Source organism: Centropristis striata, chromosome 16 (genome assembly GCF_030273125.1).
Source record: "Centropristis striata isolate RG_2023a ecotype Rhode Island chromosome 16, C.striata_1.0, whole genome shotgun sequence".
In the NCBI taxonomy this organism is placed as follows: domain Eukaryota; kingdom Metazoa; phylum Chordata; class Actinopteri; order Perciformes; family Serranidae; genus Centropristis; species Centropristis striata.
Genome location: NC_081532.1, coordinates 16373943 through 16392454, shown reverse-complemented (window position 1 = coordinate 16392454; position 18512 = coordinate 16373943). Strand labels below are relative to the sequence as shown.

Genomic DNA, 18512 nt, shown 5'->3' with positions numbered 1-18512 from the left:
TTCCTCTTTGTAGTCTGAAATGTATTTAAATTGATGTAACATTTTAAATTCTAGGAAAAGGAAAACAAACCACCACATCTAAATCTAAATGTTCTATTCCCTCATGTGAATTGGAGGCAGTGTTACTCCACCATCTATCCCTCAGACGCATTAAACCAACAAGTTAAACTGAATACCATTTCAGAAAAAAAGGTTATATCTCCCAGCTTTAGAGAATATAAAGACCTTACCAGCTACTTCTAACACATGAAAGATCAATCAACGTAGAGGAGCAATTAACTCTTGCTTTGATCCTGCTTACCGGGAGAGCGCAGCATGGGTCTAATATGACCGGCACAGACATTTTGCCCTGAAGGTTGAGCTTGGTGAGGTAGAACACCTTTTCCCCCAGCACCTTCTCCTTCTTCATCCGCCTCATACTATAAAGGCGGAATCGGATGGCATAATTGCTGATCATCTCTGACTCCACGTGACTAAATCTGAAGGTCTCGGTGAAGATTGGGCACGGACCCCTCTGGATGCCGGTCTTGGCTCGCTGCTTCTTGGTGGGCAGCAGCACCAGGTGGACCTGCCAGGAGATGTTGCCTGTGCGTTTGAGAGCAGGGAGATCCGACACTGCCGTGATGGTGATCGCCAGCTGCTGGTCCTCTGAGTCGTAGTCAAACACCACATCCAGAGTGCCAAATTTCGCAACTGGATCTGGTTCATAACCTTTAGGGAGCCGAGCTGCTGATCCACGCGCTGACATGTCCTAAAGACACCAATGAGAAGTTCAATGTGCGTTTTTGTATTTTTTGACTATAACTTTGGTGTTTTCATTTATTTTGTACTTGCCTAATCTATGGATGTATTGGATAAACTGATGTGTGCTCTGACAGCTGATATAATTATGCATCCAAGGAAAATCCAATAAAAATAATTTTGAAAGAAAGAGAAGTTCAATGTGCAACAAAAACCTCAATATACATTTCCAGTCATATCTTGCATCACAGTTGCTTACCTCTGGGCTGAGGACAGCTGTGCTGTCACTGGGTACATCCTCCTCGTAGCCCTTGTTGAGGTAACTCTCAGTCTCGTGGCCGTCGCTGCACTCACTTGGGCATTTGCCAAAGGACAGGTGGGGACTGCCGCTGGTATATGACAGATCACACTTGGCGTCTCCCAGGTCAGAGAGCGTGCAGGACATCCTTGGAGAGCCATTTTCATCCTGATAAGGAGGTGGTTGAAGCTCATCCAGCGGTGGCGTTCGTCTCATCCTCTGGATGCAGTTGGCTGGTTGGAAGGAAGTTAAGAGTTGGATCAAAGATGTGCATATTTTTACATATCACAGATAATCTTTTAGAGCAAAAATATGCATGTAGACGTGTAGTTTTGCTGCGCCGTCAAAATGAGTGAGGAAGCTTCAAACACTGACTTATAGTTCAACTGTTACCAGCATCATCTGTTTGTTGCATCTTCATTTGTCAGAATCGATATTCAAATAGCTATATGCTTTTCAGAATTATGAAGTTGGTGATCATTTAGGAGAAAGAGGTGTTTCAGGTTAAGGAGTGATAGTGTTAACTGGTGGCTCACTGGGTCACTTGTTAAACTCAGGTTCTGTAGCTGCAAGCTCTTTAATGTGTAGACTACCACTACTGACATGATAAAAAATGCTTGTATTTGTTGCCCATTATAAAAAACAATAAACTAAAAACTCTGAGTCTGTGCCAATGGAATTTGACTTGGTATGCGACCACAGATTATGAAGTTGTAAACATCTAGTTTATTTATTTAGTTAATTTTCACGAGTGTAACGTTACACCAGTAGGTTTCTCCATCAAATATGTGTACCTAGCTACTAAATATTGGGCCCCTTTTTGATGCATTCTACCCACTCACTAATACCTGCATGGATGTGGTCTCCATTTCTCAAAGTAGTTAATGCCTTTGCATAGCTTGACAAGCTATTGTACTCCATCACACTTTCGTTACCAAACTCTGTGTGCTCCCTTTCATACTTATTATGATTGTGTACAAACTGTAAAATGTCTATATGTTTTTTTTGCTCTTTTTTAGCTTGGTTAATTGGTTGGTTGGTCAGGATAACTAATTAGCTCAAAAGTAAAATTTCTCTTTAGATGGACAGCCAAAATATTTGGTAAAGACATTCATGTTCCCAAGATAATTAAGCCTATTTACTTTGGTGAGCCCTTGCCACTGCAAGTCAAAGTTTTCCGTTATCTTGTGAAATATCTATTATGTCCCATTAGTTAACACTCATAGTTCCCAGACAGCTTTGGTAATATCTAGGGCCATTTTGGTTGAGAATATAATGTCTCAACAATTAGTGGATTGATTGTCATACTAAAAAACTAAACTTCTTGTTTGCTGCTGGCTGACATTAAATAAAACAGAATTGTAAAGCTGCACACAACATTTCAGCAATCTGCGGGATTCTTATTCATATTAAAGAAGTTAATTTGCCAAAACATTGATATGAGTGTACAACTTTCCCATTCTCTTTTATCATTGGTATGTCACACAGGCATATTATTTAGTTCAAAGCATTCACTGTGCCCAGGAAAAGAATCATAGAGCTGCGTGCACGGCTATGGACGCCTAAACCACAGTTGTTACTGTCGTCAAGGCAAGACAATTTGATTAGTGTGGCATAGTTTATACAAATTCAAAGGGCTTTTCTAAGAAATGAACAAAACAAGAACACGCTGAGAAAAGACTAAAAAAAATATATGTTCTGAAGATTTAAAGATACATTTTAAGTAAACCCAATAACAGGCACATTAGCTTTAATTTAATGGTGAGACATGTTGGAGCATTTCAGCCAATCCTGATTTGATTTAAAATGTATTGAAAAGCATTATTTAACAACATATGCTAATAAGCATTAATTTTATTTTTGTTTAGCAGCTGACTACTGAGTTGCCCTCTCAAATATCTTTATTTATTCATAACGATAACGTCAGATAACAGGAGACAAGGTGGAGTTTACTACGGTGAAGCAGCCATTGCTAAAGGCTTAAACAGTCATTAATGTGTATGTACGTCTGCATATCTGACATTTTATTCTATATTTTATCAACTGAGGGAATATAACTGCTCATTTATTTCTGGTCATTCATGTAATTCTTTAGCATTGAGACATACAATGTTATGCTCACTTTATCATATATTTCAATGTCACTCTGACAAATGGAGCTCATTCTGCCAGTCCTTGTGAGCATAATGTGCTCTGAGAGGAATCTTTTGAATGCACAACCTAAATAAAACATCAGATATGCACCATTAAAGGGGCTGAACTGAATACTTCTTAATCTGCCACAGATTTCATGCCTCTCACCTTTCTAAATGATTCAGTTTGCCTGGAAGGCAGAGAATGAGGCTATACTGAGAGTCTCTGTGGCACTTGTAAAGAACCTTGAATAGTGTTGTCAGCTGCATTCTCAAATCTGCCTCCCTTGTCCAATTTGGATTCACAAAAATTGAGCAGCCGATGCTAATACTCCCATTGGGACACTGGTGAAGAGTGCGCTAAACCCCGGTCTCTTGGAAAGAAAAAAAAGAAAAAGAAAACAAAAGATAAAGAAGAAAATAACTTGGGGAAAAAAGTCCTCTTCTTTTTCTGTCTCCATAACTTTTGGAAAAAGCCAACGATGTGATGACGTAACCCTCTCCAACTCATTGTTCCAGCTTTCTCCCAAGTTCTTGAAACTTTCACTCTTAATAATGTCAGTTAGGCACCACCTCAAAGTGGCACATAACTGTGGCAAGATGGAGGCAGAGGAGTCTTAACTAAGTGTCATGGAGGGCTTGATAAAAGGAGCAAATCCATTTTGAGCAGCTTTTTTCCTGCTGTGCCGGGGGCGGTTGATTTGATGGAAGCTGCTGTGTAAAAGCACTACTCTTTTCTCCAGCCCGCTAATTGGGATGGTTACCATTCCTCCTCTCGTCTAACCCACCCTTCCTTCACAGAGTTTCATCCCCTCTGTACTGCCAGTCGCCTTGTTTTTGCCTTCTTGTACCTCTCTAAGTGAAGAAACAGTTTGTGCTTTGAGAAATCTTGACTGTGAAACTCAGGTATAAATATCTAAGGTGACAAATGAACCCAGCAGAACTTCATTGTCCTTTTCCCATGACTACAAGGACCCCCCCCCCCCCCCCCCCCCCTCACCCTGCTGGCAACTTCTAGTTTTTACAAGACAGTAAATCACAAAGCAACTGTGAAACATCATAAGTATCAATCAGTAGCTGTCGATAAAGAAAGAATAAAGGGTTTAACCGATTTAAACAAATGACCAGTATCAGTTTGTGTAGTATGTCCTGTCAAATGAATATTTGTAACACAAACAAGTAAATATAATAGTATTTTCTATAGATCTGTCCATGGCTACACGGTAAATACATGCTGTGAAAATAGATGTAGATTTGCTACATACGCCTCTGTGTATGACGACAGAAAAACACAAACACACTTGTTTGAAAATGATCTCAGCTATGTGGCTCCCTCGCTCATCTGGCTTCATTTCTAAACTTCCTCAACCTCGGGAAATGTGCTTGCTTTCTGACAGAGAATAAGATGAGAAGGTTGATATCGATCTCATGTCTGTGTGTAAATTATAGAGTTGGAGTCAGGACTTGATTACAACCCTGATTCCAAGAAATTGGTCTACTTGTGATTGTCTAAAACTCAATTCGACTCTATTTGACTCACTTTTTTTGGTTTTCCCATTAGCAATGGTTGTGGATTGTACCTGGTACCTTATCTGGTACACTGATTGTGAATATAACCAAGCTACTGTCAATAGTGACTGGGGTTGTTTTGCGTTCACTTGACACAGATTTTAAAATATGACAGCCCACAAAAAGTATGCTGTTTATGACACCAGACACTATGTGCACTATGGTGAAGTGCTTACTTTTTGTTTCATTTGATTGCAGAATTTGACGAGTGCCGTGTTGAAGATGATGTCATGGCAGTTGGAGAAAAGGGCCGGGTACCAGAAGTGAGTCGAGCAGATCTGTACGTACTCTGCAGTGGGAACACGGCATAGGACTTGTTCATGGTGCTTTTAAATCCCACTGACGTGTTATTATGGATCCCAATACAGTTTCAGAAGAAGCTTGCAAAACAAAACCGCAACATTTGAAGAAGTTGGTTATTAACCGCCATTAATCTACATGAGACATGGTGTAATTATAAGTTAAGCCTAACCCAAAAGTTATCGTTACCCGTTAGACGTCAGTTTTGTTAACCAGCCAACCGATCAACCACCAATCCACACTAAATTTAACAAAACTTAAGTTTCTCCATGGCAGTGCGGGGTGTCGAAGCCACGGTCCTGGGTTTGATAGCCCCCCCATGACTTCCAACCAGAGTTAACCAGCTAATTGAGAAAATGTCCCTCCATACGCTTTCTAACATTAATGTTGAGCAACAAGGATGTATGTAATCCATTGTATGTGATGTCAGACCATCTTTTTTTTTTTTTTAATTGTTCAAGTAGGGGGCAGACAAACATAAGAAATGTTTTCTTTTTGCTGCTCCTTTCTAATCATGAAAGTGTAGAGTGTGTCTCTGTACACATTTTGTTGTCCATTTTCATGAAAGGAACAAAATGAAAAAATGAAAAAATTAAAATAAGGCACGGCCCTGATAATAACAATAAAAATAATAATAACGCAGTGACATCTTGGATTATACCTTTATGAAGTTGTTTGGTTAAATCATTTCACCAACACTGACATATTGCATGCAATTTGAGTATTCCATTAATTATTTGTATTGTGAGGTGTTGCAGCGTCCTCATGGAGCAGCCATGACAGCACGCTAACCTCAGAGAAGAAAGCGAAGGCTGGTCCAGACAAACCTCCGATTATTTCTTTCTTACTGCTCACTTCCTATTTTGGGAGGCTGTGAGGTGCCACCGGGGCACCCGCCCTGCCTGATTCTGCAGCCTCTGCACAATCCTCCTCATGTATAATACATATGTCCTGAGGATAAAGCTCTGAATACTCACAGACAAACACACGCAGCAGTGGGAGTCGCGAGACAATAAAGAGGCGCCTCAACAACAGTAGCTACTGTCTCAGCTATAACGTGGAATCCACCTATGTCTACATATCTAATTATGTTTTTGTGTTTTGGAGTTAAAGAGCGACCTGATGTCAGGACTGCATGGTCATTGCTGACTTATGGTGGCTTAGTGGGAGAGAAAGCTGCAGCCATCAAAGTGTTGCCATGGGGGAGAAAATAACAAACCTCTATTCTTTCCACCAAAGTGTGGCGGATTAGTGTTACAAGTAGACTGATTACAATAATCTGATGATCCAAAAAAGTTTAGAGAAACTCCAAGTATCTCAAATTCCCTTCATAAATGTGGTCTCTTAGTGCTTTCCTTTTTATTTTACAGAAAGAAATAATCTGCTTCCAATATTGAATATTCCATATAATCCTTCAAACCTTTAAGGGCTATTTGACTCACACAAAAACAAGCACAAGACCTTTTATAGTTTAAATGTTGGTATATAAATAAACCAAGTACATTTTAAATTATTGCTGTCGGGCAAACATGACTCAAATCCCTGCCTCTCCAACAACAAACACTGACTACATAATGTTACTGCTACAGAAAACAAGCCGGGGTGACTTTGTGCAAAAATGTCTCAAATCCAGTGATCCACCTCCAGAATCCAGAAATTCAGAAGGTTAATCTTCTAAACCAGTAGTTCCCAACCTAAAGACTAGGCAACATTCTGCTTAATATTTTAGAGTTATTCTTGTAAATGACTGATTCATTGAATGTCTTTGGGATGCTAAAATGATTCCTATTAAAAAAGGAAAAAAAACTGTGTTTCATTAAACTGGCCTCAACCATAAACTGTAAGTAAACAACCCATATACAACCCGAATCCAAAACAGTTGGGAGGCTGTGTAAAACATAAAGTCTGTATATGTTGTCTTTGTACAATTTTCAATAGAATATACAGTAATGGAAAAAATATTAGACCATTATTTTCATCAATTTCTTGTTCATTTTAATGCTTGGTACAACTAAAGGTACATTTGTTTGGACAAATATCATGATAAAAACAAAAATAGCTCATAAGAGTTAATTCAAGAGCTGATGTCTAGACATTTTCCATGGTTTTCTTGATAGTAACCAAAATCATTATCAAGAAAACCATGGAAAATAGTTGTACCAGGCATTAAATGAAGAAGAAAGCAAGGAGAAATCAAGAGTGGTCTAATCATTTTTTTTTATGACTGTATGTCACAAAGGATTGGAAAAGGATCACATTCTGAACAACTTTGCTGTTCAAAAATTAATCTGACTGACTGTTGATTTACATAAATGGTGTTATGAAAAACTTGCAGGCAACATGCACAAATCTAGTAGGAAATAATCTGAATTATTGTGTAATATTAATGTTCCCTCTATGAATATGTAATATTTCTCATTATGCATATACACTTAACTGCTTATCTGAACTGGACTGTGGTAGGAAGTGCTCCCACAGGAGAGGACCCACACTGAAGAGCTGCAAGCCGGATTCAAACCTGCAACACTTTTGCCTTTGAGGAACTATACCACAGTGTAGATTCAGTTTAATTTAATTAATATAATAGATTATTTAAGCTATTGTGTTCCAGTTTTGATCACATCTGCTCTAACCATTCTGAACCCCACCATCCCGCACGATTGAAATTTATGTTTCATTTAAAATATCACCAAATATACATTGTTTATCGCAGAAACAAACTGAAAAAACAGGCATTATTATCGAAATTTGAACTTTCTGGCAGTCTTAAACGGATAATGTGTCACAAAAGTTTGTTTTAGAAATTAAATCAAAACAAAGCTTAAAATTGTGATATTTCTGTCGAAATCACCAAAAAATAACCAATTTGAATAACTAGATCCTGTTAAAAACATAACATCTTTCACTCCTCATCGACACTGTGAAGCCATGATTGATGCTCAGACGACAGCTCACATGACAAATATCATCATACAGAACTGCAGGCTGTTTTACACAGAGCAGAGAGGAGAGGACAGGAGAGGTTGAAAGTAGAGGTTGTAAAAATGCTTGACACACTTGTTCCTCACATTTTTTCTTTTTAATGATGCATGTCATTATAGTTGTGTCATTCTGCACAAAAGACATTTTTGAGTTGTTCACACTTCTAGGCATGATTGTGCTGTTTCCATAGAGCTGCAGGACTTGTATATTACAGTGAAATACAAGACCACAGTGAATCAAATGTAAAAATAGCAAAAAAAGAGGATTAACAGAAAATCATCATCATCATCCTCACAAATGTCTGTACACAGCATCTCCGAGCCCACACTGAGGGTGACAGGGACCATCTAGTGGCAATGAGGAGACATTCAGCCTTTGCAGCACTTGCATAACGACAACCTTGTTCAGTGCGTTGCATCTTTGCTAATGGAGTCAGAAGCATGTCATGCGCTGTTTATCCCTCAGCTACACATTCAAACATTGCTTTAAATAGATCGTGCCAGACACTCTGCTTTGGAACCCACTGTCTTATATAACACAAAGCTGGTTCAGACGTGACTCACCAATCGAGGACCCTGGCAAAGATTAGATTGTTTTTGTCTTTGAAAAACACTGTCAGACAGAAACACGGCTCATTTCTGTCTGAGGATGTCGAACACAAGCATGTCAGATCTTTGTACATGTCCAAACAAAACAACAGTGTTACAGTCTGCTACAGTTCTGCAGGATATCATTAGCGATTTGTTTTTGTTTTTTAAAGGATCAGGTGTTCAGTCAGGTTTACATTCAAAGTTCTTATCATTATTTTTATTTACCTATTTTCCTCTTTTTGTTTAACATTTGGGACCTTATTTCCTTTAAAACAAATAGTTCAACATAGGAATTACTGTTTTTCTTGAAAATGTACTGTTCTGTGAGAAGAAGCACACAATCCCAGGATTCCTGGGAAAATGTCTTGATTAACACATCATATTTCAAGCAACACTAGGAGAAATATGTACAAACCTATGAAGCTCAAATGTTTCATTTGGTGGTTAATAATTAGGGCAAGAGCACATAATTTATGCTAATCACCATTAGAATAACCGTTTCATATTGCATCATTTACTAGTGATGGCCAAATGAAGCTTCAAGAGTCATTTTCCTTATTTTCCTAGACCACTAGATGGCGCTCTCTGGTCAACAAAGGGTTGAAGGCACACTGAATTGCCATTCCTTGAGCAAGAAAGCCTTCCGGTTAGTCAACAAATACACGTCATTCTATTAAACTGAGACAGATTACTTATTCTGTTTAGCTTCTGAGGCCACAGTTTAATGGCATTATTATTATTATAGCCTTTTTTCACCTGTTCTGAATCCACTAAATTACTTAAATATTTAGTCTTAATTATTATTCTACTTTTTTCCATTTCATATTTGTATAGTTACTTCGGTGCCTTACTGTATTATATTTTCCTGAATATTCTTGTGTGTTTTGTTCTGTTCTGTAGAAGCTTCTGGATTCCTGGATCTTCCTCGAGATAAATCACCCTTTAACTAGAACCTGACAGATACATAAATTGACAGATGTTATCAGCCGATATCAGCCTATTAAAGGCATATAGGTAGCAGTATGCTGTCCAATATATCTGATAATCCGATATATACTTTTTTAAAAATTATACAATGCAGCTAAATGTTGGCTGATTTTTTTTTTTTAATAGTCAGCAACTGACTGACAATGTTTGACATTGTTTATATAATAATGTATGAACTTTTAACAATGTTAAGTATTATTTAATAAAGTTTTTCTGTTTGGGAAAAAGTAGCCTTCTGAGTACCTTTGCAGAGTGGTGAAAAATTGATACATAATCCACATAAAAAAGGTCTATTTTCATCCCAGCTAAAAGTAGTCATCGGTCTCAAAAATCCCATATCGGTCAGGCTCTAGTTTCAATCACAAATATGCAATTTCACAAAATTTTGGAGCATTATTTTTTTTACCATATGTGTGTATAAAAATTTGGAAAAGCTAGAGCAGATAATACATAAACAACGCCCAAAAATCTAAAGGACAATACTTAAAAACAAAGTCCACAACAATTAGACTTGGCAAAAGTAATTCGATGCTCTTACATTCATTCTATCCAACACGTTATTTCTTGTTTGTTTAATAATTTAAAAAAAACAACCCTGAAATATTTAGCATGAAGACATGAAAGTGTTATTGATTGTCTTATCTGACTCACAGCAATCATATTTTCCAAAATGTGGAATTATTCCTTTAAATACTAACAGATTTAAAAATACACTCAGCCTCTAAAGCATTGGCACCACTCCACCTGAATACATGAATCCAATATATGAAATAACTGCGGCATATTAAATGATGTCAAATATCTTACACGGACTGAATGAGAGATTCACATTCAGAGTTCAAATGGAGTGTGTGTGTGTGTGAGTGTGTGTGTGTGTGTGTGTGTGTGTGTGTGTGTGTGTGCGTCAAATAAAAGACTGATCCAAATAGGTCAGTGCTGGTGTTCTCCTGTGACTTGGTCTATGCTGAAATAAAAGAAAACCTGCCTTCCATCCAGCAGTAAACGCCTTGTGATGGTGAGTCGGGCAGATGGGAAACAGAGATGCATCAAAAAAAAGAAAGAAAGAAAGAAAGAAGAGTGTGAGGCTGCGGCTGTGCAGATTATGCAGACAGTTGACTGTTTCACAACCCTCCCACGGAGAGTGTGCTGAAGGGAGCTTCGCTTTGATCACCTCTCTGGATTAACTGACAGTGTGTATCAGTGTGTGTGTGTGTGTGTGTGTGTGTGTTGGTTCAAAGGTGCAGAAGAGTCTGTGCATTTGGCTCAAGCTTACTGCAGTGATAAGGGGGAAATATCTGTTAATCTCATCGTTGAGGGATCCTTTCTGGAGGTTTTTGCAAAAATAAACAAAAAGTCAAAGTGCTTATGAATAGCAATAACCTTAAAACTGTAGTTTGTCTATATAAGCAGGGAAAAATACTAGTTTTTCTAATTCAATTCACAGATTGAGAGCCTACCGTCGTCAGCTGAGGCTTCACTGCTGTAGCCGTCATAATCATTAGTCAGAGGGCTGTACTTCTGCCGGCTCTCCCAGCTGAAGCCACCCGCGTGTTTGGTGTTAGCCGCCGCCGCCGCCGCCTTGGCTCCTCCCCGGAGGCCCTGGGAGCGGCTGACCGCTTCCTGATACTGACCCATCACTTCATCCTCGCTGTCTGACGACGAGCCCTGTAGGTCGGCGTCAGCGTAGGCCTTATCTGTTTTGGGGGTACAGAGAGTTGGCCTGGTTACTGTGGGACAGACTGTGAAAGATCAGGTCGACTGGCAGCCTCTGCTGGCTCCAAGCCTGAACTTCACAGGAAACGCTTCAAAGAAAAAGCTTTGTTAGAGACAAACATTTCAGGTACAACATCCGAAATTCATTTAATCAGAGCAAAACTCAAGTTGACAATTAAAAAGTGCTCGAAAGGAAAAAGGACGAGAGATCACCACAGAAAATGGAACTCCTGTGTAATGAGCATTTATGAGTTCATTATGTGTTCTATTATTTTTTATTATTTTATTTGTTGTTGTTTTTTATTTTCCTTTTTATTGTTGCTTTGCTGTGATCTTAAATCTTCCAATGCAATTTCTACATCTTACATAAAGCACTTTACATTGCCTCTGTGTATTGAAGGTGCCAGACAAATAAACTTGCCTTGCCTAGAGGTTTAAACTAATTATGTTTAAATGCTTTCTTGCTCACATAATATTATAATATTTATCATTTCGATGGTTATGGTTGTGACGTATACATTTGACAGTATATATTTATCAACAGAAATAAATATAACAAAAATACTTTTCTTTCATTTGCATTTTTGCCTTGTTTTTTATCTTGCATTTATTCATACATTTTTGTCTTGTCTGTATCCTGTATATATCGCATAAAGCTATTTTATTTTATTCGTTTCACATTTTAAATTTTGTGTTATTTTATATTGTATATAATGCATAAAGGTGTTGTCTTTGTTTTTGATTTAAATTTTTGTCTTGTTTTTATCTTATATATAATGTATGAAGCTATTTTATTTGTTTAAAAAAATGTTCTGTCTTGTTTTTTATCTTGTATTTAGTGCATAAAGCTATTTTATTTGTATTTAATTTGTTTTTCCTATTTTATCTTATATATAGTGCATAAAGGTATTTTAATTTAATTTTATTATTTTTTATCTTATATATATAGTGTATGAAGCTATTTCATTTTTATTTTATTTTTTATTATGTCTAGTTTATATCTTGTATATCATGCAGAAAGGTATTTTAAATATTTTAAATCTTTATTTTTGCCATATTTCTGTCTTGTATATATTGTGCAGTAAATAGCTATTTATTTTATTCATATTTTGGTCTCATTTTTATCTTGTTTAATTTATATTTATCACTATAGTGGGATAGATAAAATTGATCTTATCTTAAATGGATAACATCCGTTCATCCGTTCATTGCACTGACGGTTTGGTTGTAGCAGCTGCTGCTGATTGGATCATTGTAAACGGTTCAGCTTTGTGCATGTGCTGCAGTTAGAGAGACATCTGCACACTCACCCTGCCATGCTATGTTTTCATATTTAAATATTTAAATATTTGACTTGATTTCTCACACGTCAAATTATCTAGATAATCCTTCTAGTGTTGAATCCACTGAGGAAATTACAACATGTCATGATGGTTTTTTGTTTTATGTCATCCATTGTCTAAAGTGTCTGATGTTTTTATTTTGTCCTTGTCAAGTGACTCGTGGATGCTGAATAAATATGAGTCCTGGAAACGTACATGCACACAGCAGATAAAGACGATCCTGAGTTCATCATCTCTGGATTTTTGAGCTGTTTAGTAGAATTGGTATAATTTCTCCACCCAAATCCAATAGAAAAACATGTTGTCAGAGTGCCTTTGATATTGTTTACGGACTGAATCAGTCTGCTGGTGTCACAGTGTCTGTGAGAATTAGATCTGGCTGTGTTTTTATCCCAGGGCTTACTGAGAAAGTGATTCATTGCTCTGTAAACAGTATTTGTCATGTGAGGTTCAGAAGCTGCAGAGATACAGAGAGCTGCTTTGGATGACTTATTACAACAGATACCTTTACGGTTACAACCCAACACCGATGATGCAAGATGGGAAAATAGCTCCCCAATAGCAACATATAGTCATGTAACAGATTCTCCAACATAATGAAATAAATACCATGAAGATTTTTTGAAAAGCTCATGTTTCCATGGAGCTCTGCTCAGACACATTATGCAACAAAGTGCCTTGTTATGCAACAGATATATAAGTAATATCTCATTGTCACTAATGAGTTGTGCCTCTGTGTATTGAAGGTGACAAACAAATGAACTTGTCTTACCTAGCGGTTTGAATAAATTATGTTTTATATTTTTATTTATTTATTTTATTCATTATTACTGGCTATGGATTTGGCATGTACATTTGATAGGAAAAAAAGTACAGTATACATTTATAAACAGAAATAAATAGAAGAAAATTATTTTTTTAATTTGTATTTTTGACTTGTTTTTTTTATCTTGTATTTCATTTTCATTTTTTATCTTATTTTATGTTGAATACAAGGGTCTAAAAGTAATTTATTTGTATGACATTTTATTTTTACTTTATTTTATTTTATCTGTTATATACTGTGCAGTACATAGCTATTTATTTTACTTATATTTTTTCCTTGTTTTATCCTGTATTTAATTTATTAAAGTCTTATTTTATTTTCATTTTATACTACCATAAACATATTTTTATTGGTATGATATTTTTATTTTGTCATATTTAATCTTGTATATAGTGTATAAAGGTATCTAATTTTATTTGTATTAAATCTTTATTTTTGTCTCATTTTTAATCTTGTTTCATTTATATTCATCACTCAAGTGAGAAAGATAAAGATTATCTTATCTTAAAAGGATAAAATACATTCATCCATTCATTGCACTGTAGTGTTTGGTTGTTATATTCTTTGTAATAGCTCCATAACATGTGGAGAGGTTTTTGTAATTGTATTGGGTCACCCGCATGCACATACAAAAATATAAAAAGGAAGAAATGTACAGAAGCGTATTGCATTCACTTGAAAAAAAAAAACAACTCATTTTTTTCTTAGTAGTTTATTTTTTGGTTTGTTTTTCGGGGTAATTATTTCTGTTTTAATGTCGTTTTTTTTTCTCTGTTTTTCTGACAAAATTTTTTTCTGTTTTCCGGACTAATAATTTTTCAGTTTTTCTGACTATTTTTTTTCTATTTTTCTTACTATTTTTTTTTCCTTTTTCTGACTATAAATACTATAAATATATGGGTATAGCTAAGGAGAGGGAGCCCATGAGCAAACCACAGCAACCTCAGCAACTCAAAACACTCGTCAATGGTGTCAATGTAGTGGCTAGTGGGATTTCGAAGTACCTTGATCATTTAGGGGGGAAAAATTACCCCGAAAACCAGAAAATAATTACCCCGAAAAATAAACCAAAAAATAAATCACTCAGAAAAAACTTTTTTTTTTTTAAGTGAATGCAATATGCTTCCGTAGAAATGTGTAAAGTAGGTGATGTACAACCAAAATATTCTTAAGGACTGAGTTGAAGAATATTATTTGCATGTATTTCAGTCAAACAGTTACAACAATATCCTTGCTTTTTCATGGACCAGCCACTGAAACCACAGCTGTAGGTTCACACTTGTTCCAGCAGGGGGCAGCAGAGCTTTAGAATTATTTTGCATTTCCCATGCAGTCTAACAAATCTCTCCAAACTAACTGTATTTGCAAACAGATCATAAAACTTCAAGAATAAAAAGATTCTGCATTTACCAAAAACATTGTAAGTCTAAAAAAAGTACCAGTTTCAGCACAGAAAGGACAGTAGATACATTTTCTTTCACTAGAACGTATTATAATGTAACACAATCTATTAAAAATAAACACAACTGTCTCATGTTTCCATAAAAAAGTCCATGCAATAAGATAAACAGGAAACAAGAACAAACACCTCACGACTTGCCGCTGCCTCTCTTTGTTTTTAACTGAATGTTTACCAGGTGGCTTCTCAGGGTAGAGACAACTCCCTGTGTGGGCTCCCCGGGGCCTCCAACCTTTTTAAGTTCTGAAGCCCTGCGGACGGATGACAAGTAAACAGGCCTACATCTGTCAGCAACAGTAATCCCCTCATGGGTTGAGAAAGGCCAGTGCCAGTGGAAAATGTCCCCATGCAGAGGTCAGGCCGCGTGCTGCTGTCCGGGGCATGGTCCGTGATATAAAGGAAAGGCTGGACGAAACAAATGTCGAGCTTGACCAGTGCCTGGGCTGAGGTCAGGTTTGGATATCTGAACGATGAGGGGAGACTCTTGAAAGGGGCCATGACACAGTTATCAATCAGTGCCTTAAACGGCAAATGTAAAAAAAAAAAAAAAAAAAGATCTTTAGATATCTCTGTTTTGATTTATTTGCCTTTTCTTTCTTTTTTTTTGGGTGCAGTCCAGGGAAAATCAATTGAACTTTTTATACCATATCTCTGTCTTTTAAATTTTTCTAAAAAATGTATTTTATTTCCCAAGGCAAACTCAAACTGCCAGTTTATTCAATTTAAGAATGTTTTTTTTCTGTTTTTGCAAATAAACAACAACGCTATACTTTCTGTCACCAAACATTGCTGAAATAACCACTATTTCTACTCTGTGCCTATTGTGGAAGTCCCAGATATGTGAAAAAAAACAAAATGCCATCATATCTGAATTAGTAATATCATCTGGAGGTGCACAGAGCTCTTCTGTTTTCATCAACTTCTCCAGAAACTGCATTGAGATGAGTGCCAGCAGTGGTATGACCACAAAATAAAACAGATTTTGCTGTGATTTAATTACAATAGACGGATCGAAGAGATGCCGAAAGAACGACATCATGATACTGATTTGTAAAAACTCTGAACTCTTTGTCAGGTCTGTCTGAAGGACAAGCAAACAACTTTAAAAATGTTTGTTTTCTGAGGCGAGATCGGATCAATCAGAGCGAAGCAGGAGATTCTCAGCACCTGATGGATATCTGTACTCCCTTCACACGTTTCTAGCTTCATATATTACACAAAAATCTGTTTTTCTCTTTTTTTTCTGCAATGTAACTACTTTTGGTTAATAGTGGAGATAGTACATGATACCAGTCCTGTCCTCATAACGGAACAGACATCTCAACATTTTCTTTGGACATTTCTGGTCACAGAGTAAACTGGGATAAATAGTCCAAATGGCAACGAACATTGACATAAACACTGGCCACTACATTAGGTACACCAGTACAATGTGATGTAACACAACAGCTCTGCCACAAAGATTGAATTATATTGACAGGTGTTTCTAATATTCTGGCACTGCCATGTACAGTCATGGAAAAAAATATTAGACCATTGTTTTCTTCAATTCCTTGTTAATTATAATGCCTGGTACAATTCCCAACCTAAAGACCATGCAACATTATGCTTAATATTTTAGAGTTATTCTTATAAATGACTGATTCATTTAATGTCTTTAGGATGCTAAAATGATTCCAATTAAAGAAGGAAAAAAAACAGTATTTTATTAAACTGGCCTCAACCATAAACTGTAAGTAAACAACCCATATACAACCCGAATCCAAAACAGTTGGGAGGCTGTGTAAAACATAAATAAAAACAAAAGTTTGTATATGTTGTCTTTGTACAGTTTTCTATAGAATATACAGTCATGGGAAAAAAAAATACTAGTGCAAACTACAACCTCTATAAAGAAGATATAGTTGAGTTAATAGCTCTTTTGATAGTGCAAATCAAAACTGAGCATTGTTATTATTGTAAAGGCAGAATGCATGGATGGAGATGTTGTATTGGATCACATTAGGTTCTTAAGTGGACCTAATAAAGTGGCCAGTCGGTGTTGTTCCCAACTGGGTACTGCAGCGTTGGTTGAAACCAGTTCCAGACTTTACTAGAAGTGTAAAAATGCCGTTTATGTCAGAGACAAATTATCTGACAGGTAGAAATAATTATGATGAAATGTGTCTGAAACGTTTACAGAGGTGTAAATGTGTAAACTCACCTTGCAGCTCTTTTTTTTTCCTGAAGTCATCAAGGCACTGAAGGCTCCCTGGGTTCTCTAGTGCCAACTTGTTGTTGAGGTACCAGAACAGGAGGGTCATGAGGATGATGAAGAGGCCGATGGCTGTCAGAAACCCCAGCACCTCTGGAGATACTGAGACACAGGAAGGCAAGTTAAAGTTGCTGCTAATTAATGATAACACACACACAAAAAAAAAGTTAGCAAATAAGCTACATGTAAGATTAAGTGGCAACAGCAAAACTGGAGCTGAAGATCTAGATTCCGTGGTAATCAGTGTTGGAATTACATTAGTTAAGTACAATTCGGAGGTATTTGTACTTTACCTGAGAATTTCCATTTTATGTAACTTTATACTTCTACTCCACTACATTTTGAGGCAAATACTGTACTTTTTACTCCACTACATTTAGCTACCAGCTTTAGTTACTTTTTCAGGTCAAGATTTAACATGGAAAACATGATCAATCTAAAGTTGTGTTTTTAATTAAACCTCATAACAGTATTTAAGTAGTTAAAGGAGTCCTATCTTTACAAAATCAAAACACTGCTTACATAAATGCATCAATAATAATAATAATCCAATAATATTTGGTATATATTTAACAATCTGAGTGGGGATATTCTGCATAATAAGTACTGAATATATTTCTGTCAATACGAGATGTGAATAAGTGTTTTTAATATTTAGATTAATGTGGTTGGTTCATGTTTAAATACAGCATGACAAATGTTTTTAATGCACATTATGAAAAATTCACGTCACCCACTTTCCACAAACAACAGTTCAAGACAGACGAGCGAGGCAGAGGCAGGTAGGAGAGACAGAAAACCAGAGCAGGTAGTGAGAGAGAGGTAGTGTCGCTGATGAGACACAACCGGTTTGTTGCCATAGCAACAGGTTCAGGTGCAGCGTCACTCCAGACTCCAGACACACAAGCAAGTCACATCTCATTAAACGCCACACATGAGTAGATACTGAGTGGTTTGGAAAAACATCTTTATATATGCAGAAGGGATTCATAAAACTGATGTTGATGAAACAATCTGAGGTTGTTTTTTTACCAGATTATTTCCAGCTGTATGATCTTCCACCTCATATTTGACCTTCATGAAGGTGTTGTGTTGTCATCACAGGGGAGACTTCCTGTCTCAGCTTGTGGGAGATGCTTTCGTGTAGAGCCTGACAGATAATATATATATTGGTTGACTGATATTGTCCGTGGATATTGGCATATCGATAGCTGTGTATATGTTGTCCTATATGTGCCCCTTTTTTCTCTCTACACAATATATAATGCATAAAACGTTGCTTGGCATGATTAAGATAAATGTTAGCTATTCTCTTTTT

At 36.7% G+C, this 18512-nt stretch overlaps 1 protein-coding gene across 1 annotated transcript in view; it reads right to left on the bottom strand.

Annotated features, from left to right (window-relative positions):
* syt14a (synaptotagmin XIVa) overlaps positions 1–18512 on the bottom strand; it is a 43215-nt gene that overhangs the window by 11599 nt on the left and 13104 nt on the right. The window contains exons 3-6 of the mRNA XM_059352775.1: positions 17144–17296; positions 11057–11293; positions 1001–1272; positions 302–751 (exon numbers count right to left, since the gene is read on the bottom strand). Coding sequence (XP_059208758.1) covers positions 302–751; positions 1001–1272; positions 11057–11293; positions 17144–17243 — 1059 coding nt within the window. The 5' untranslated portion in view covers positions 17244–17296. The remainder of the gene's footprint in view (positions 1–301; positions 752–1000; positions 1273–11056; positions 11294–17143; positions 17297–18512) is intronic.